The 20,448-nt window shown below is 57.7% G+C and overlaps 1 protein-coding gene, 1 non-coding gene and 1 pseudogene across 2 annotated transcripts; all 3 read right to left on the bottom strand.

Annotated features, from left to right (window-relative positions):
* Positions 1 to 1,654: 1,654 nt before the first annotated feature.
* LOC138076085 (mastin-like) lies at positions 1,655 to 3,412 on the bottom strand (annotated as a pseudogene).
* An 8,641-nt stretch (positions 3,413 to 12,053) lies between these two features.
* LOC138076213 (mastin-like) lies at positions 12,054 to 20,011 on the bottom strand. The gene is made up of 10 exons (XM_068968428.1): positions 19,961 to 20,011; positions 19,518 to 19,616; positions 18,232 to 18,371; positions 16,530 to 16,566; positions 15,986 to 16,093; positions 15,449 to 15,509; positions 15,116 to 15,296; positions 14,640 to 14,914; positions 12,337 to 12,497; positions 12,054 to 12,251 (listed from the first exon to the last, which is right to left on the bottom strand). The coding sequence occupies exons 1-10, from the start codon at positions 20,009 to 20,011 to the stop codon at positions 12,054 to 12,056; spliced, it is 1,311 nt and encodes a 436-aa protein (XP_068824529.1).
* On the bottom strand, positions 19,464 to 19,535 carry TRNAY-GUA (transfer RNA tyrosine (anticodon GUA)). Its single transcript has one exon. It is a non-coding gene; the product is annotated as a tRNA-Tyr (tRNA).
* Positions 20,012 to 20,448: the final 437 nt, after the last annotated feature.

Below are 20,448 nucleotides of genomic sequence, written 5' to 3'. Positions count from 1 at the left end.
GGTCAGGTCCTCCGGCTGACCTAGATTGAGGCCAAGGGGCTGAGTCAGGGGAAACTCAGGATTTGCTGCTAGGTGCCCAGAATGTCACACGGGGCCCAGGCAGAGCCCCAGCTGGGCACCCCCTGCAACTGCTGGGAGCCTCTCACCCTGCAGACAGGAGGCCGTGGTGTCGCCCTGAGGCAGGAGGGGTGGCTGTGGGGTGCAACTGCAACAAAATGGGCAGGACCGGGTGGGCCTCTCGCAGCTGGAGACAGGAAATGACTAGCGAGTGCCTGGCCGGGCGTCTGGGAGGGAGTCTTATCACGGACGGAACACCAGCATTCAGCGCCCCAGGAAGGGCGTTTACTTTCCTTAATTCTGACCAATGCACCCTTTTCTTTAATAATTAAATCAGGTGCACAATGTGTGTTTGATGGCCACAAACAGGCTGAGAGTTGTTAGCATAAGATCGAGTTCAGTCATGTATAAGATGGAACGACTTCCCCAGACCCCAATAAGTGAGTACTTTTTCCATCCTGGGTCAACAAAATGTATTCCACTTGAGGATTTGGTTGTAAATCCTACAGCACCTTACAACCAACCGTTATTTCACTTTTTTAAGTGTCAAAGAGTTTAATGATCACTTTTTATTCCCTCAGCCTGTCATCAAGACACTCAGATCACCTTGTCCTGCTGACACCGAGGGTGATCGCCACTTAGGCCCATCGACCTTGGACCCAATTTCACCGATCAGGCTCCTGTCTCCGCTGCTACAAAAATGGGCAGGTCCTCCAACTGGCACACGGCCAGCTATCTGCCCAGTTTGTTTTCAAGGACTAGGAATCAGCTGTGTCCAGTCTGAGCTCAAGCCAGTTAAAACTAATTAGGACCCAAAACACTGTAACTGGGCCCCAAACTTCATCCTCAGAGCCCTTGGTTCCCACAGGGAGAGGGGCCAGGATCCACTCTGGACAGATGCCTCGTTCTGTTCAGGAAAAGCTGGCTCTTCACATGGGTCCTGAGGGGCTGGGCCGGGGCAGGGGGGGTCAGCTGGAGGCCAAGCAGTGTGAAGACACAGAGCTGGACACCCCTCTCCCTGGGCCCCCTGCCAGGCTCCCTCCGCAGACTCCAGGCCCCTTCCTCCTCCAGTGTCACCTAGACACACCTCCGAACCCCAGAGACCAGCTGTCCAAGGGGGCCCCCAGGACACATCCCATAAGAAACAGCTGTAGTCATGAGAGATGCCGATGGGGACCCCATTCTCCTGGTGTGGGTGTCAGGTGGGGAGGGGTGGGGAGGGGTGGGGAGGGGTGGGGAGGGGTGGGGAGGGGTGGGGAGGGACGTGTGGACTGAGGCCGCAGGGTCTCAGAGAAGCGGGCAACAGACGGCGACGGCGGGAGGGGGAGAAGCCGAGGACACCTCCCCGGGAGGCGGGCCCACCCTGCTCCTCACCAACTGTGCCCAGGGAGCCCGCCCAGAGACCCCCCCCACCCCCACCCAGGTCAGGTCAAGCACACACAGCCTGGGAGCAGCTCTGCACAGTTTAATGAGGCTCACGTCACAGACAGCTGACTGCCGGCCTCTCCCTTCCACGCAGTACCCCCTTCTGGAGCCCCTGCCTGCTCCCCAGGACCACCAGGGGCCCCTGAGCGAAGAGGATTGGGGGTCTCCAGGTCTAGGGCCCTGGGGACAGCAGAACCTACTGGCAGATCCAGGACATGTAGCTGGTCACCCGGTGTACACCCCAGGGAAGTCGGGGAGTGCACTTTTGTGGTCCCAGCTGACAACTCCCACCTGGACCCAGGAGCATTTCCAGAGGCACACCAGGGGCCCCCCGGAATCACCCTGCGGGAAAACAGAACTCAGTAAGGACTTCCCACGCCCCCAGGCAGTGGGGCTGGCGGGTCCCCCGCTCAGGGGTTGGGGGGACAGATTAGAGGGTGAGTCTGGGGTCCCACCTTGCAGGAGTCCTGGCCCTTGCTCCTGGCACACAGCATGTCGTCCTCGATTGGCTTGGTGGTGTTTTCAACTTTCCGATAGTGTTGGTTGCAAACCTGGTTCCCCGCGATGGGCACCTCCACCTCCTGCAGGTGGTAGGGCGGGGGCAGGGGCTCTGCGGGGAGAGGCTGGGTGAGCTCTGTGCTGGGGAGAGGCTCCCCTTGGTCTGCGGGGAGCCTGGGGACCCACTGTCAGCCCGACCCTGGGGTCCAGACCCAGCACCCCTGGCCTTGGACTCAGTGTCCCCACAGCCATGAATCTGGGGTCTGATCACATGACCCTCAAACGTCTAGGTGCCCATCTCCCTGCAGCATGGAGGAACCCTGAGACCTTGGCGGGTCGCCCACGCTCAGTGACCCACACCTCCTCCCCATGACCTGATGACTTCCTTGCGTGGTCAGGCTGAGGGGGTCAGAGCCCAGGACGGCTGGGGCAGAGTCTGACCAGGACCCAGAGCTAGTGGCCCACCCCTGAGGTTGTTCCAGAAGGTTCCCATTCAGAACCATGCAGGACACCCCTCCCTGGGGTCCAAAGGTCTGCAGAGTGAGCCGCTTTCCCTGAAGACCCAGCCTCCCCAGTTCCTCATCCTTCGCCTAAAGTCTCCCCAAACCTACAGTGAACCGTGACTCTGCCCCAGCCCGTCACCCAGCACATCTTCCCCTCGGGGACCGTCAGCGAGGCAGGTGGGAGGGAGACCACCTGGACGTGAGGGGAGAGGCGCACGGGAGCCTCCAGCCTCAGCAGGGCGATGTCCGCCCCCACCTTAGCAGACAGGAGCTGGTCAGAGTCCGGGTGTCGGACAATCTAGGATGCTGCTCGGCTTGTCAGACTCGTAGTCTCAGCTGCCCAACTTAGACCCTGATGGTAGCAGCCTGCCAGCTCCCCTGAGGAGAGGGACTGCGAGCCGCTCAGAGGAGGCTGGGGACCCCCAGAGCTGGGGAGGGGCCCCTGGACACCCACACACCTCCCCCAGCCCCCTCTGCTCCCCACCCTCCTTGCAGCCAGCCACAGGGACAGCAACACAGAATACTCATGGCTTAACACAGTGGGCAGCAGTCAGCACCCACTGGGGGTGGATGAGGGACCCCTCACAAAAGTGTATCCACAGGCCAGCTGTCCTATTGTAGAACCTCAGGCTCACCTGCCACAGGTAGCTCCTGGCCGAGACATCGCACCGCCCCATGATGTGTATCAGCTCATGTCCTGAGCTGGGGCCTGGGGAAGCAAGGGAAGGGGCCATCAGGGACCCAGACAATGATCTTCCCAGGCAAAGCTGTTTAGAAGCGGGGAGGCCCCTGCCCCCAAGATGGGTGGACCCTGGGTGCAGAAACGGGTCGTGGGATCCTCAGGGCACTGCGTGGGGTGTGGAATCACCTGGGGTCATGAGCACGGAGCGCCCCAGGCAGGGGAGGGTCATGGCCAGCAGCCACAGCATCTGCAGGCGGTCTTGAGGGGCAGCTGGACCCCCAGCACCAACTTCGGGAAGGGCGGCCGGAAGCTCCGGCTGGTCTGGACAGGAGGGTGGCCTCCTCTGAGCTGCTTCCATGTCTCTGCCCCCGGTGCCCCCAGGGCCCCGTTTATCCCCCTCACACAGGAAATGGGCACAGGGCTGTGTGCTGCGGCCAGGTCTATCCTCTACCCGTGGGGGCCAGGGACCAGGGCCGGTTCAACTCAGCCTCCTCCGGCAGAGGGTGAGGGTGGGGGCCCAGGCAGGGGAAGAAGTGAGAGCCCGGAGCCCCCAGCCCGGGTGGGTCCCGTTGGGAGGGACACTCGGTGGGCAGGGAGGAGGGAGAGGACTGAGGGGCACTGGCTGGCTGCCGCCCTAGGGGGGCTCCTTAATCGGAGGCGGGGTGGTGAGGCCAGGGCCCTGCTCTTCTGGGTACCGGCCACCCCCAGGGACCAAGGGCTGCTCCCCAGCCTGGAGCCCAGCGCCTGGGCTGACGACCCTCCTGACGTCTCTCCCAGACCCTGAGGACTCACAGTTACTGACTCCCGTGGAGGCTCCAGATCCAGGACAAAGGAGCATTCCAGCACCGAGTGAGGGCCAGGTGCTCACGGGAACGCTGGGACCTGGGCATCTCCGGGGGTATGTGGTCTCAGTGCTGCCCTGACCACAGCCTCTGAGGGCAGGACGGGTCTCAGAGCACGGCGGGTGGAGGGTCAGCTCAGGGCCTGTTTGTTCTCAGGTTTGAGGTCAGGAAAGAATCAGAGGATGAGGGTTGAGGGTTTCCCTGGGCCCCTCCCTGGTCCTGGTTCCCAGCCCCTTGGGAGCTGGCACCCCTCTACCTGGACCCACTTGCGAGGTGTCTTGTAGGAGAGCCTGGGGTCCAGAGGGACCCCTGTGTGTGAGGAAGTGCATGCATTTGAGAGAAGTCAGCCAGACTCAGGAGGGCCGGAGGTGTTCCTCCCAATTCTCCAGGGAGCCCGGGACCCCTATGTGGCCTGAGTGATGTCCCCTGCATTCCTGTGTTAAAGCCCCGGCCCCCATTCCTCAGGATGTGACTGTATTTGAAGAGGGGGTCATTAGAGAGGTCATCAGGGGGACAGTCTAATCAACATGGCCGGTGTCCTTAGGAGAAGGACACAGACATGCATGGGGAGACCTCAGAGGACTTGGGGAGAAGGCGCCATGTGCAGGCCGAGGACAGAGGTCCCCGGAGGACCAGCCTTGCCCCAGCAAGTCTCCACGTCCAGCACCGGGACTGGGAGGAGACACTCCCGCCTGGTCTGCGGGCCTTTGCCCAGCCCGGTTGCCTCACAGCTGAGCCCAGGATCCCTGGGCCTGGGAGGAGGGAGATGCTGGGCTCTCGCCTGCAGCCTCTTCTCTGCTCAAGCAGGTCTTCAGCAGGGAGGGCTGGGGGAGGGCAGCAAGGCATAGGGTTGGGGGAGTGCTGCGTTCGTTTCAGATGTACAGCCAAGCGACTCAGTTACACACATACACACATATTCTTTTTTGTATTCTTCTTTATACATTATTAAAAGACATTGAATATAATTCCCTGTGCCATACAGGAGGTCTTTATTGGCTGTCTATACACAGTCAAGTGGTTCTGTTAATCCCAGACTCATAACTGACCCCTCCCTTCCCTCGTCCTCTGGTCACCATAAGTTTGTTTTCCGTGTCTGTGAGTGTGTCTGTTTTATAAGTAAGTTCATTTGAATCATAGTTTAGATTCCATATAGAAGTGATATTATATGGTATTTGTCTTTTTCTAACATGTCCCTTAGTATGATATCTCTAGACCCATTTATGTTGCTGCAGATGCATTGTTTTATTCTTTTTCATGCTTGAGTAATATTTCATCATGTATAGGTACCACATCTTCATCCAGTCATCTGTTCGTGGACGTTTAGTTTGCTTCCAAGTCTTCGCTATTGTGTTAGTGCTGCTATGAACATTGGGGTGCATATATCTTTTCAAACTAGAATTCTGTCTGGACATATGCCCAGGAGTGGGGTTGCTAGGTCATATGGTAGCTCTGGGGCTTCCCAGGTGGCTTAGTGGTAAAGAACCCACCTGCTCTTGGCAGGAGACACAAGGGATGCGGGTTCAATCCCTGGGTTGGGAAGATCCCCTGGAGAAGGACATGGCAACCCACTCCACTATTCTTGCCTGGAGAATCTCCATGGACAGAGGAGCCTGGCCGGCTGCAGTCCATGGGGTCGCAAAGAGTCGGACGTGACTAGAACGACCTAGCACACGTGCATGGTGGTAGCTCTGTTTTTAGTTTTTAAGGGACCTCCATACTGTCTTCCACAGTTGCTGACCAGCTTACATTCCCACTGACTCCAGGAGGCTCCCCTTGCCTTCACAGCCTCCCTAGCCCACGCTAGTGTAGACTTCATCACGATGGCCATCAGCCAGGCGTCTCTGCCCTGAACACGCTGCACGTGGTGCAGACGAGCCCACCTCCCCATCTGAAGCCCACAGGCCGCGCCCTCACCACTGCGAGCGCTGCTTCACCTGCGTGGCGTTTCCAGTGGGTGACCCTGCGACTCATCCCCCGTCTGTAGTGACACCAGCATCGCGGCCTCCAGCATCTGCCTGCCTGCCTGCCTGCCTGGATGGTGACAGGGCCCCCCCAACACAGTCATTCTTCTCAAGCAGAAGGGCTTTCAGGTCGTGTCAAGACTCTGCCTACATGAACATAAATAGTGTTTCCATTTGAATCAATTGCTGGCACGCTCTTTTACCACCTTCCTTCCCCACCCTGAGGGACAAGGGCAGCGGCCTGGCTCCTGAGCTGCCCTGCAGGGCAGAGGGACCTGCCATCAGCCCTAGAACGTCTGCTCCCTGCTTCTACCAACTCCAGGCACTGTCTCCTCAGTCCTCACCCATCTGGGGTGCAAACGGCCCCTTCTAGATGCTCTCAAAAGGGCTTCCCCGGGGACTTGGTGGGGGACCAGCTTTCAAATGCTCACCTTTCATCTCTTATTCTATAACCCACCCCCTCGGTACTTGTGGTCTCTCAGGCTGAGGTTCCCAGCCTGTTCCCAGCAGCATGTGGCAGCACGTGGCCTGGGTTTGGTGCCACCACTCCCCATCACTCCCCATCCTCACCTGGTCCTCAACCTGAAAGCACCTCAAACCCCCGTTCTTCAGCATAAATCCCATTCAGACAATGGGAAGCAGCTCAAAACTTGGCTCTTGTCAAACACTCCTGGTGAGACCAGGGGCACGCGACCCATCTTCCTCTCCATCCTTGAGGACAGAGCCCTGTGTCAGCCACTCCATCCACAGATGGAGACTCGTCCCAGCAGAAAGCCTCATGCCTGGCCCTGCCGTTGGTGCGGCTTCACAGCAGGACCGAGGTCAGGTGGGTCCACCCACCGACGGCTCCCTAGTCCCTCTGGAGCGATGTCACAGAACGATATGTTCTCCTGACTCCAGAAGAGCCACGGCAGAGAAAGCTCCTGAACCCACAGTGGGAAGCCTCTCCATGCCTGTGTCACCAGCCCTTGTCCCCTCCCTGCCAGGATTCCCTCCCTTTCCACAAGGAGCCTCCCCTGATTCTTCATCTCAGGGCAGAACCGAAGCCAAAACAGCAGGTGGCACCCCTGGGGTGGGCTGGGCAGGTGGAGGGGATCCTGACCGTGTCTAACAGTCTGAGGAGTCACAGCTCATTTGAAAAATCAGTAGTTGTATCAGATGATCCTACAGTAACTGCAGATGCAAGTTGACAGGCAAGTAATCTTTCAGAGTGGCAAAGACGACAGTTTAGAAGCAAGTGAACAGCTGTTTGAGGAAGAGGGCAACACAAGCATATTCTCAGAAACACCACATCCCAGACCTTTGAATCAATTACAGTAAAGCTCAATAAAAGGCAAATGTCCCAAGAGATACACTCAGCAAAGGAAATCAAATCTCATCATCAAGGCCACTCTTATCTTTTTAAAAGAGATGCCATCAAAGAGAACAACCCAGAATTAACAGTCTAGATGCTGTCCAGATGGCCGATTCGGGGCACGTGAGACAGGAGACAAACAGCCGATCAACGTCTTCTCTTACTGGGGCAATGCACAGATTCTGTTCTAGAAGAATAAGGGGAGAAGGCAGAGAAATGCTGGGACAATGTAAATTAGTAAGTTAAGGAGGCAGAAGCCAGTCTGAGGACGTCAGTGATTATATGGCATCAAGGCGGTGACAGTGAGCTCAACAGTTCACACACCAGCACGGAAGGAGGGCATCGGAAATACCCCAGACACAGGCCACTCACGAGAGAGAGCGACCACGGAGAGTGTGGGACAGAAAAGACACTACAGGCAAACCCCCGCCAAAGGGGAGTGCGGGCCACAGACAGAACCTCGGGGACACGCTGGATTGCATCAAAACCAGAAACCTATGTTCCTCCAAAGACACTCCCAAGAAAATGGGGTGAAGAGTCCCAGGGAGAAAATAATGGCAACACATAAAGTACTTGTATCCAGAAAAGATAAAGAATTCCCCAGACACTATCCTGAGAAACAAAAGCGTGTTGAGTCCTGCCCCAAGGCCACTGGTTCAAGGCCTTCTCCCAAGGTCACGTCCCAAGGCCACACAAGTGGAGCCCAGAGCCAAGGTCACCTCTGAAGGGGACTGAGCCCCTTTGTAACCATTGCCAAAAGACCGCCCCCTGCCCCCAATCATCACTAGCAGATTTCCTCATCCCAAATTAGGCAAAGATGCCCGCCCCAGTAGTCAATCTACAGTGCCCTAAAATAAAAAGTGTTAGTCGCTCATCTGTGTCTGACTCTTTGTGACCCCATGGATTGCAGCCTGCCAGGCTCCTCTGTCCATGGGATTCTCCAGGCAAGAACACTGGAGTGGGTTGCCATGTCCTTCTCCAGGGGATCTTCCTGACCCAGGGATCGAACCCAGGTCTCCTTCATTGCAGGCAGATTCTTTACCACCTGAACTTAACCAATTACCTAATGCCAATCTTCCAGCAGGAATTTTCTCTGTCTTGAGGCTGTAAAAAATGGCTACTAACCCATGAAAACCGTCGACTCTCCCTGGCTTGTGAGGAGGTCGGCCTGCTGTGCTCGCAGCACCTGCATTATCTCTGCCTTTTGCTCTTCATGAGCTCCCTCCCTACTGCAGTACTCTGTGTCTGGAAATTGTCTTCCAACCTGCGATCGGACTGCCCCAACAAAGCCCAAGTAGAGAAAGTGTTTACAAGAGAAGCTGGGAGGGTGCCAAGGAAACACATGAAAACACACAGCAGACTGCATCATTAGCAAAATGCAGGTGAAAATAAGTGCTGACCTGTGAAAATGGCATTTCAGGGCCAATGACAAAGGCAAGGGCTACAGAGCAAAACGCAGGCTTTCCGAGAAGAAGAGAAACGGACACACATTCCCACGAAAACCAGTGTGAAAGATTGGCCTGATACGTACTCACCAGAGACCTGGAACAGCACCAATGTCCTGAGCAGGTACATTCAGGTTGAAACAAAAAAAAAAAAAAGGGAAAGAAAGTTCAAATAAAAATTAACAGGTAGGTGACTTCCATGGTAGTCCAGTGGTTAAGACTACAAGGTGCCAAAGCAGGGGGCGCAGGTTGAGGGACTAAGATCCCGCATGCGGTGCAGCCAATACGTTAATTAACTAAACAACATGGAAACAAACAGCGGTGCGTTCACGCAGCGGAGAGTGTTGGATGCTGGACACAACCGGAGGCCAGAGACTGCGGCTGAGAGCCGGGCCGGGAGGGGGCAGCAGGAAAGGGCACACGGGGAGTTTTGGAGGTGTTGGGATGGCCAAGCCCTCCCCTTGAGGACTACAGCCCAGGAGAGCTGTATCAGAGGGGCTGCAGCTCCCGGCCTTGGGGAGCCAGCGTCACGCTCCTTTTCCCTCTGGGAACCACCTGCTCCCAGTGGTGGTGGTCTCCACCCACTGTCCAGCCTCGTCTGAGGCTGTCCACCATGGTGTTAGGCCCTCCACAGTCTCATGGGATCTTTCCCTGGGGTTTCAAGGTGCCCACGGGAGCCCTCCGAGCTGGGGAGGGCCTCACTCTGCCTGTTGGGGGAGCCGTGTGCCCACTTCATAGAGGGGGCCGCTCCCTACCCCACGTGCCCCGCCCCGTCTCAGCCCTGACCCCTTGAAATGCCCTGAGCCTCAGGCCTCGAGTCCCCAGGACACACGCTGGGTGCTTCCTGCCCCTAGGACCCAGGCCTGGACACAGGTGGGGGGGGCACCCTAGTGTCTCCAGGGGGACCTCGCCGGGGCTGGGGGCCCACCCACTGCTAGACCCCAGGCTTGTAGATGCTACGGAAAGGGGCAGGATGCATGTGCCCCCGGGCGCCTCCAGGCCCCAGGTTGGAATGACTTTCCAGGCTGAGTATCAGCCTCAGGGAGAGAAACGGGACAGGCAAAAGGGCTCATGGGCCAGTCCCTGGGGCAACCCTCCACCGGTGCTGGCAGCTCTGATCTCACCCGTGTCCCTGAAATGCACAGGGTGGGATCAGGACCACCCCTTCACTTACTGGGTTAAAGCCCCTCCTAAGATCTTTACTACTCAGATAATCACAATGGTGTGATAACTAGAGCCAGACATCCTGGAATGTGAAGTCAAGTGGGCCTTAGAAACCATCACTACAAACAAAGCTAGTGGAGGTGATGAAATTCCAGTTGAGCTATTTCAAATCCTGAAAGATGATGCAGTGAAAGTGCTGCACTCAATATGCCAGCAAATTTGGAAAACTCAGCAGCGGCCACAGGACTGGAAAAGGTCAGTTTTCATTCCAATCCCAAAGAAAGGCAATGCCAAAGAATGCTCAAACTACCGCACAATTGCCCTCATCTCACATGCTAGTAAAGTAATACTCAAAATTCTCCAAGCCAGGCTTCAGCAACATGTGAACCATGAACTTCCTGATGTTCAAGTTGGTTTTAGGAAAGGCAGAGGAACCAGAGATCAAATGCCAACATCTGCTGGATCATGGAAAAAGCAAGAGAGTTCCATAAAAACATCTATTTCTGCTTTATTGACTATGTCAAAGCCTTTGACTGTGTGGATCACAATAAACTGTGGAAAATCCTGAAAGAGATGGGAATACCAGACCACCTGACCTGCCTCTTGAGAAACCTGTATGCAAGTCAGGAAGCAACAGTTAGAACTGGACATGGAACAACCGACTGGTTCCAAATAGGAAAAGGAGTACGTCAAGGCTATATATTGTCACCCTGCTTATTTAACTTATACACAGAGTACATCATGAAAAACGCTGGGCTGGAAGGAGCACAAGCTGGAATCAAGATTGCCGGGAGAAATATCAATAACCTCAGATATGCAGATGACACCACCCTTATGTGGTGTCACCACTTTCTGAAGAGGAACTAAAAAGCCTCTTGATGAAGGTGAAAGAGGAGAGTGAAAAAGCTGGCTTAAAGCTCAACATTCAGAAAATGAAGATCATGGCATCTGGCCCCATCACTTCATGGGAAATAGATGGGGAAACAGTGGAAACAGTGTCAGACTTTATTTTGGGGGGCCCCAAAATCACTGCAGATGGTGATTGCAGCCATGAAATTAAAAGACACTTACTCCTTGGAAGGAAAGTTATGACCAACCTAGACAGCATATTCAAAAGCAGAGACATTACTTTGCCAACAAAGGTCCGTCTAGTCAAGGCTATGGTTTTTCCTGTGGTCATGTATGGATGTGAGAGATGGACTGTGAAGAAGGCTGAGCGCCAAAGAACTGATGCTTCTGAACTGTGGTATTGGAGAAGACTCTTGAGAATCCCTTGGACTGCAAGGAGATCCAACCAGTCCATTCTAAAGGCGATCAGTCCTGGGTGTTCTTTGGAAGGACTGATGCTAAAGCTGAAACTCCAATACTTTGACCACCTCATGCGAAGAGTTGACTCATTGGAAAAGACTGATGCTGGAAGGGATTGGGGGCAGGAGGAGAAGGGGACGACAGAGGATGAGATGGCTGGATGGTATCACTGACTCGATGGACATGAGTTTGAGTGAACTCCGGGAGTTGGTGATGGACAGGGAGGCCTGGCGTGCTGCAATTCATGGGGTCGCAAAGAATCGGACACGACTGAGCAACTGAACTGATCTGAACTGAACACGCTCCAGAGACCCTTCCTGGGGGTGAAAGTCCTCAACCAACGTCATGGGAGGCAGCGGGGGTGGGGGTTGGGATGTGATCGGAACAAAGTCACTGCCCTGCACTCACTGGAAAGGGACACACCCAGGGGCAAGGTTAACCCTCCCCCGCAAGCTCCCAGAAAGCTTCCCGGCAAATATCCCAACCCCCAGATGTGGCAACCCAGCCTGGCGCCAGAGTCCAGGGGGACCCCTCCAGGGTCCCCCGCGCCTCTCCCTCTAGCAAGCACAACGCCGCGATCCCAAACCACAGTCTAGGGCTGACTCTTCCGAGTTTAATGGGAAACAGAGGGTGAGAAGCAGGCCAGGGGCCACCGCACTGCTGGGAGACAGCAGCACGTGGGCTTCTTGCTATCTCTCCCTCCCAGACTGGGGGCCACGGTGTCTTGAGGGCGAGGGGGAGGGGGGTTGGGAGGACAAGGCTGGCCCTGGGGAAGAAGCAGGGTGTTGGCTGGGAGGGTTGGCAGTCAGTCTTCTCAGCGTGCAGACCCGTCCCCTGCCCCGTCTAGGGTCTGGGGGGGCGGGACATACTGGTGGATCCAGGACACGTAGCTGGTCACCCGGGTGTACACCCCAGGGAGGTCGCAATGGCCACAGACGTCTCCCCAGCTGACAACGCCCACCTGGACCCAGGTGCCATTCCAGCTGCACACCAGGGGGCCCCCAGAGTCACCCTGCAGGAGAGGCGGCCCTCAGCGCCCTGCAGTGGCCCCTCGTGGGCGAGGAGGGGCGGGAGGACAGAGCGGGCCTGGGTCCCACCTGGCAGGAGTCCCGGCCCTCGCTGCCCGCACACAGCATGTCGTCCTTGATGATCTGCCGGGCGGCATCTGCAGAGGTGTTCTGATAGTGCCGGTTACAATCCTCATTCCCCACGATGGGCACCTCCACCTCCTGCAGGTGGTGGGGCGGGCGCAGCGGCCCTGTCGGGGGTCGGGGGCCGGGTGAGGGCAGGCACTCACTCTGCTCCACGCTGGGGCATCAGCTGTGGGCTCCAGGCCCCTACTGCGAACCCTGACCCTGGGTCCAAACCCAGCACCCTGGGGCACTGGGGCTCAGCTTCCCCACGGCCAGTAAACCCACCCAGTGCCAGGACACAGGGCTCCATAAGCCTAAGGACAGGACGACCCAGGACAGCATTCTCCCGGGAATTCTTTTTCCCTGGAGAAGGGGTGTAGCAAGCAAAGTGCTCTGAGCCGCATGGGTTCAAGTTTTCACCTTCTGACATCTGAGGCCACGGCAGACCCCAGCTTCTCTTTTTCTGTTTGTTTGTTTTAATTATTTTTTTATTGGAGAATCGTTAACTTACAATGTTGTATCAGTTTCAGGTGTACAGCGAAGTGATTCGGTCATACGTGCACATAGATAGTTACACATATATAAAGATGCTGTTTCAGGTTCTCTCCCCAGGGAGGTCGTTACAAAGCATTGACTAGAGTTCCCTGTGCTTTACAGTAGGTTCTTGTTAGTTACCTATTTTATATATAGTAATGGGTTTTGTCCCTCCCCAGCCCTTTCTCTCCTGGCAACCACAGTTTGTTTTCTATATCTGTGACTATTCCTGGTTTGTAAATAGGTTCATTTGTACAATTTTTTACTATTCCACATATAAGCAATATCACACGATATCTGTCTTTTTCTGTCCTGACTTCACTCAGTACGACAAGCTCTAGGTCCATCCATGACCCTGCACATGACACTCTTTCGTTCCTTTTAACGGCCGAGTGATATTCCACAGTACACGTGCACCACGTCTGCTTTATCCACTCATCTGTTGGTGTACATCTCGATTGTCTCCATGTCTCGGCTATTGTGAACAGTGCCGCAGTGCATGTCAGGGCACAGGCATCTTTTTGAATTTTGGCTTTCTTCAGGTACATGCCCAGGAGTAGGCCCTAGCTTCTCGAGCCCAGGTTTGCTCGCCTGCAGGAGGACAGCCAAGGTCCACCCTGGTGGTCATGGTGAGGACCCATGAGGACCATAGGGGTAATTGCTGGGACCTGGCAGAGAATAAAGGCCCTGAGTCCCTAGTATCCCACAAATCTGCCCAGCTGAGACCCAGGCCTCACGCACATTCAGCTCAAAGGGGAATCCCCTTCAAAAGATCAAACAGAATTAGTGGATGACCCAGAAATTCCATACCTGATCTAGACCCAGAAGAATTGAAAATAGATGCTCTAATAGGTGCTGGAAGCCTCAGGCTCACAGCAGCTTGACTCACAGTAGCCAAAGACTGGCAAACACTCAGGTACCCATCAGCTGGTGAACAGATACACAGAATGTGGTTCATCCACACAGTGGAATATTACTCAGCCGTAAAAGAGGAATGAGGCGCTGAGACTCACTGCAATGTGGATGAACCCTAAAAACATGCTCAATGAGATGAGCCAGACACAAAAGACCATACATTGTATGATTCCATTTACAGGAAGCTTCCAGAACAGGCAAATCCCCAGAGACAGAGAGCTGGTGGTGGCACCAGAGGCTGGGGGAGGGGAGCCAGTGCTTGAGCGGGATGGAGCCTCTGTGTGGGGGGACGTTCTGGTGACCAATGGTGGTGATGGTTGTGCAGTCATGTGAACGTACTTCATGTACAGTTAAAAGTGGTTAAGATGGCAAAACTTTGTTAGGTACGTGCTGTGCTAAGTCGCTCAGTTGTTTCCAACTCTTTGTGACCCTATGGACTGTAGCCCGCCAGGCTCCTCTGTCCATGGGATTTCCCAGGCAAGAATACTGAAGTGGGTTGCCACTCCCTCCTCCAGGGGATCTTCCCAGGCCAGGGATGGAACCCAGGTCTCCCACATTGCAGGAGGATTCTTTACCGACTGAGCCACCAGGAAGCCCAAGAATACTGGAGTGGGTAGCCGTTCCCTTCTCCAAGGGATCTTCCCAACCCAGGAATCAAACCGGAGTCTCATGCATTGCAGGTGGATTCTTTACCAGCTGAGCTACCAGGAAAGCCCTTGTTAGGTATATTTCACCCCACTAAACAAGGAGAGGATTTCTCCACATCACAGAGAATAAAGCGTCTCTGTGTACGCCCACTGGGTCTCCCAGAACCTTACCTCCGAGTCTGATGTCACCCCAGCCGGTCAGCCAGCACATCTTCCTTTCGGGGACCCTCAGTGAGGCAGGTGGGAGGGAGACCACCTGGACGTGAGGGGAGAGGGTCACGGAGGTCTCCAGTCTCAGCAGGGCTATATCCGCGCCCCCTTTGGCAGACAGGAGGTGGTCGTAATCAGGGTGTGGGATGACCTCAGTCACCTTCATCAGCTGGTCTGGGTCATAGAGCCTCAGCTGCCCGACTTGCACCCTGAAGGCAGAAGCCTGCGGGCTTTCCCTGAGGGAGAGGGGCCGGAAGCCACTCAGAGGCCTGGGCTGGGGCAGGGCCAGGCCCGTCTTGCAGCAGGAACCGGGCTGGCCGCTGGCAGAGCCGTGGCTTTCTGTGCGGCCCAGCGCCCGGCCCCCAGCCCACACCCCCCTGTGCCCCCCACCCCTGCTCCCCTCCCCAGCCACGGGGGCAGCGGGCAGAGAGACCCACCGTCCAGTGCAGTGGGCTGCGGTGAGCACCCACTGGGGGTGGACGAGGGAGCCCCCGCACATGTGCTCCCACTGCTCACGCTCCTTGCTGTGCCTTCGGAGGCTGGCCTGCCATGGCCACCGGCCGGGAGGGGCATTGTGCACCCCCACCGTGCCATGCTGCTCCCTCCCCAGGTTGGGATCTGGGAAGCCGAGGAAGGGCACCATCAGGGACCCCTCCCCGGCTGCACACACTCAGTCCCTCCCGGGGGTCGACTGACCAGTCCCCTCTGCACAGGTACGGGGGCATCTGGGCATCTGGGGCAGGGGACAGGGACAGGGAGTCAGGACTCACCCAGGGACACAGGCACGAAGCCCCCCGGGCCCGGAAGGGTCAGGAAGAGCAGCCACAGCATCTGCGGGGGAGGGCAGGGCGCCCGGTGAGGCACCCAGGGCCAGGACCCCGGGGGGAGGGTGGACAAGCAGGCCGAGTGGGGGCTTCCTCACAGGGGTGCACCTCTCACTCCCCTCCAGCCCCTCTGAGCCCCTGGACCCCCACCTGGTCCGCGAAGCACCTCCTTTCTTGGGCCCGGTGGGGACCGAGCTTGGCGAGTCGATCCACAGTCACTGAGGCGCTCCTGCCCCTACCCTTGCTGGCAACATCCACACTCTGCTGTGCAAGCACGCTGTCCTGTCCGACTCTGTGCGACCTCAGGGACTGCAGCCCGCCAGGCTCCTCTGTCCATGGGGTTCTCCAGGCAAGAACACTGGAGTGGGCTGCCCTGCCCTCCTCCAGGGGATCTTCGTGACCCCGGAATTGAACCCACGTCTCTTCTGTCTCTTGCACTGGCAGGCGAGATCTTTACCACTAGCGCCACCTGGGAAGCCCGACATCCAAAACCTCAGCTGCCAACCCACAACCAGGCCAGCGGAAACGGGCCCGGAAGAACGTGAAGAGGATGCAGGCTTGCTGGATGAAGTCCCGGAGCACTGGCCCAGGCTGGCGGGATGAGGGGCAGCATTCGCCAGTGACGGGGCCGCTTGAGCCACGGGGCAGCCCTCAGGGGGCCACTGAGCTTGGCGGGGCAGCTGGAGCATGCCACCATCTGCCTGGAGCACAGCTGGCCACCACCCTCACTGCCACCAGTGGAGGGACACGGCACCCTGTCTGCTCTGAGGCTGGGGTTCTTGGAAGCTGTTGCTGAGACAGTGTGACCCACTGGGCCGTGGAAGGCAGGTGGATGGAGCCAGGCTGGGTGGAGGGCGATGCAGGGCTGAACACTGCCTGCACAGCCCTCGTGGGGACAAAATGCCAGCCCTTACACCACCCTAGATTAGCCAGGGGGCCGACGGGAGTGAGGCAGCCACAAAGGAGCTGCCAGCCCCCCAGACACGGGTCAGCAAGTGCTCCCCAGAAGGGGGCCGTGGCAGCCCACCCTGTCCAGCACCGTCCACTGTGTGGGGGGACGGCAGCTGTAGGACAGGGGAGAGCGAGACTCAGGGTCCAGCCCACAGCCACTGCGGCCGTGAAGGGGACCAGCAGGGCCCCCCACTGTCCATTAGACCCCCTTCGGCGATGACCCGCAGACTCACCCCATCCCTGAGGTGTCTGAGCTCCGTCTGGCCACATGGACGTCTGGGCCAGGACTGCAGCCCCGGGCCGTCACAACTGAGGTGGGCCAGGGGTACGCTCTGCATGTCCCCTGCCCTCCACTGTGACACAACAGCCCTCCTCCTGGCGGTCATTGTCACTGTCCTACCAACAGGATGCCCCTCCTTCTTGCCCAGGGGCCTCTGGATACAAAGCCCAGTACAGCCAGGCATCAACCGCGACTTTGCTTTCAACACCCTTACGACACTGGGACCCTTTGAGGGGCCGTGACCTTTGATCTTGCAGAGTGCAGACTTGTGGGCTCCGGGAGCACCAGTCCCCACTGAGTGTGACAGTGGGCAAGCCTCGCTCCCCTTGCGCCCTCTCGCACACTGTATGGCCCCCACACTCCGCTGGGGAAACCCTGCTCCCCCATGGCACCCTGCTTCCCTCCAGGGGCCCTGCTCCCCCATGACCCCCTTCCCCTCGTGAGCCCTGCTCCCCCCTGCCCCCGGGGCCCCCACTCCCTCCATTGCCCCTGCACCCTGATTCCACAGTTGGAGACACAGCTCCAGAGAAGGCCTGCAATTCTGCCCGGGTTTCGTCCAGAGGACAGCCCGGCCCATGACGTGTCACTGCCCAGCTGGGCCACTGGCCAGTGGTTCCCAGGTGTGCCCAGAGGGCGCCCGGCCGTGGGCCTCTCTCTCGCCTCCTAAGCTCAGAGTGGGTCTGGGCGCTGACACCATGGGACAGGATTCAGACACCTGAGTTCCCGGATATGGTGCCAGCTGACTTCCTGCAAAATCACAGGTGGACATGCCTCCATCACCACAGGAACAAACCTTTGGCCCTTCCAGGAGCAGAAGCACTGACATGGGCATCTGTCCACAGGGCCGGTTGCTCCCTGGCAGAATCGTGCCATCGGGGCGGGCGCTGGCGTCCGTTGCCAGGAGGCTAAACCAGCCCTGTTGAGGACACCCCACTGTGACCACCTTTCCACCAGCCGCTTGGCCGGCTGGGCAGCAGGCAATGCGCTTCGCTCCCAGCGGGAAGAACGGCGGGTGCCGCCGCCCGCTGCTGCTTTGAAGTCAGTGTTGCCCACCCCCCAGCTTGGGACCCCTAAGTATTCGACTCATACCCCCCGTCCCTCCAGATCAGACTGGAGCTGGGTGGTCCCTCGATCCAGTGGTGGGTCTCCTTGTAAGAAGAGGGGAGGGCGCTGGGAGACACCCAGAGGAGACAGCCGTGGAGGGGACAGAGGCCCAGACAGGAGGACGCGGCCACCACCAAGGATGCAGGCGACCCTGGATACCGGGCGGTCCTCCAGAGCCCCCAGAACACCCTGAGCTGGACCCCTGGCCTGCAGCCACGAGGATGCCTTCCATTGCTGTAAGACCCCACCTCCCCTATCCTTGGCAGCCCACCAGGAAGAGCCCACCCAGCCGCTGCTTGGCCACAGCCTCAGGCAGGGACACCCAGAGCCGGCTCTCCTGGGTTCAATGAGCTGCACAGAGAGGAGGCGGGGGAGGCCGTGATGCTGGCCCCACCTGAGGGCACGGTCCAGCTGCCCCCTGAGCTGAGGACAGGGGCCGGGCAGAAGGGTCTCAGAGCAGGGGGCGGTGGAGGACGCAGCTGAGTGGAGAGTGGGCATCGGGGAAGGAGCAGTGAGGGCCCCCTCCTCAAACACCTGGGGGGTCCGACATTGGCCCGTGCCGCCAGCACCCCGGCTCCTGCCCGGGGCTGAGGGGCTGAGGAGCCGCCGCGGCCGCTGTAGCACAGGCAGGAGGCCACTCCAGGAAAGCGGGGCCACAGCGGTGCCCTACAGCTCACCACCCCAGCTGGAACCAGGTTCCCCTCTGGTCACAGCACCGCACTCGGCGAGCTCAGGTCTCCAGGGACCCATCACTCCCTCTGGGGTCGGAGTAACCAGCATCCTTCCTGCTCCTCCAGGCAGGCCCAGAACCTCAGGAGATGTTCAGGTCTCTACAGAGAACAACCCAGATCCCAAGAGGCCAGGGCGCCATCACGGGGAGAGAGTCTGCACACAGGAGGGGAGGAGTCCTACAGGCCCTGGGCACAAGCTCTGGATGAGTGAGGGGGCCTTCTCCCGACCCCACCCCCACCCCTCCACCCATGGCGGTGTGTGTGGGTGTGGAGCTGGCTCAGCTCCGGGGACACATCACAGAGGTGAAAACCAGGAGCCCCAGGCCCCCAGGGCCGAGCCTGAGCCTGGGCCCTCCCTTCTCAACACCCCCAAGCCCAGGTCAGGTGAAACGGGCTGGAGCGGAGCCGGGGAGAGGGGGGCGCAACCGCTTCCGAAAAGAACCCCGAGGGAGAACACTGGGGGCAAAGACAGGGTCTGAACGTGGCCATTGGATATGCCAGAACCAGAAGCAAGAAGTTTGAGGTTCATGGGGGACAAGCCTCCTGACTATTATTGGCAGATAATGTGATTTTCTTTCCGGAAAAGCCAAAAGCTTCAACTGAAGAGGTTTTTAAATTAAGTTTCTTAAAGTGTGGAGATGGAAGATAAATATTCTAAACACAAATAAGTAGAGAAAGAAAGAGGCCAGAGCCGCATCGGCGCCCCCACCTCCTCTAATAGCTGCACAAGGAATGTTTGCAGGTCTGTGATGACTGCAAAACTCTCCTGAGAAAGGGAACAAAATGCCATTCAAGGTGAAGTGAAGTCGCTCAGTAGCCTATCAGGCTCCTCCGTCCATGGGATTTTCCAGGCAAGAGTGCTGGAGCGGGGTGCCATTTCCTTCTCCAGGGGATCTTCCCAACCCAGGAATCGAACCCAGGTCTCCCGCGTTACAGGCAGACGCTTTACCGTCTGAGCCAGCAGGGAAGGGCTGTCATCAAACATCAACCCTTCAAACCCCACCGTGACGTGAACTGCAGGCAAATCTGCTCGTTTTCCCGAGGGTGTCTGGAGGGAAATTCAGGGGAGGGCGGCCACGGCGCAGAGCAGGGGGCAGCCAGCACGTAGTGTTGTCACGATGCAGGCGGGGCTCCAAACTCACAGCGGAGGGCCCGCCGGCTTTCAGTGCTCACTCCCTAAACCCCGGCCACAGAGAGGCCAAGCAGCCGCAAGTAACTAGCATCAACTCAGAGGCGAAGAAAGAGGCCACAGCGTCGTGTCCACATCTGATGGGCAAGCGTTTGGACACTGGGAGGAGGTGACAGAGAGAGGGAGCAGCAACGGGCAGAGGGCAGATGGGCAGAGGGCAGAGGGCAGGGGGCAGAGGGCAGAGGGCAGATGGGCTGACTCACGGGGCTGCTGGAGCGCAAGTGCACAGACAAACCTGCAACATTCTTCGCCATTACAAGTGTCCACAAGAACCGTGCATGCGGTTGGAGCTTCATAACCTAAACCTCTTCCCCTCTCGAGTCCCTGGTCACCCTCCTCTTCCCTCCTGCTGGCCTGGGCCCCACTGTGGGCCCACAAGGAGTAATGGCAGGCCCATCATTTAAAGCTTCTTCAGTTCAGTGCAGTTCAGTCGCTCAGTCATGTCCGACTCTGCGACCCCATGGACTGCAGCACGCAAGGCCTCCCTGTCCATCACCAAATCCCGGAACTTACTCAGACTCATGTCCATCGAGTCAGTGATGCCATCCAACCATCTCATCCTCTGTTGTCCCCTTCTCCTCCTGCCTTCAATCCTTGCCATCATCAGGGTGTTTTCAAATGAGTCAGTTCTTCGCATCAGGTAGCTAAATTATTGGAGTTTCAACTTCATCATCAATCAGTTGGATGAATA

This window comes from Capricornis sumatraensis, chromosome 3 (assembly GCF_032405125.1).
Source record: "Capricornis sumatraensis isolate serow.1 chromosome 3, serow.2, whole genome shotgun sequence".
NCBI classification, from domain to species: Eukaryota; Metazoa; Chordata; class Mammalia; order Artiodactyla; family Bovidae; genus Capricornis; species Capricornis sumatraensis.
Note: the sequence above shows the minus strand (reverse complement) of the source record. Positions and strands in the feature narration are given on the sequence as shown.

Bases quoted from the DNA above. Each gene is read 5' to 3' on its own strand.
- LOC138076213 (XM_068968428.1), bottom strand. From the start codon at position 20,011: ATGGCGAAGAATGTTGCAGGTTTGTCTGTGCACTTGCGCTCCAGCAGC. The intron at 16,094-16,529 runs GTGGGCTGCCAC...TCATCCCGCCAG, and splicing joins AGTGGACGGTGCTGGACAGG to CCTGGGCCAGTGCTCCGGGA. The intron at 12,252-12,336 runs GTGGGACCCAGG...CCTCTCCTGCAG, and splicing joins AGGGCCGGGACTCCTGCCAG to GGTGACTCTGGGGGCCCCCT.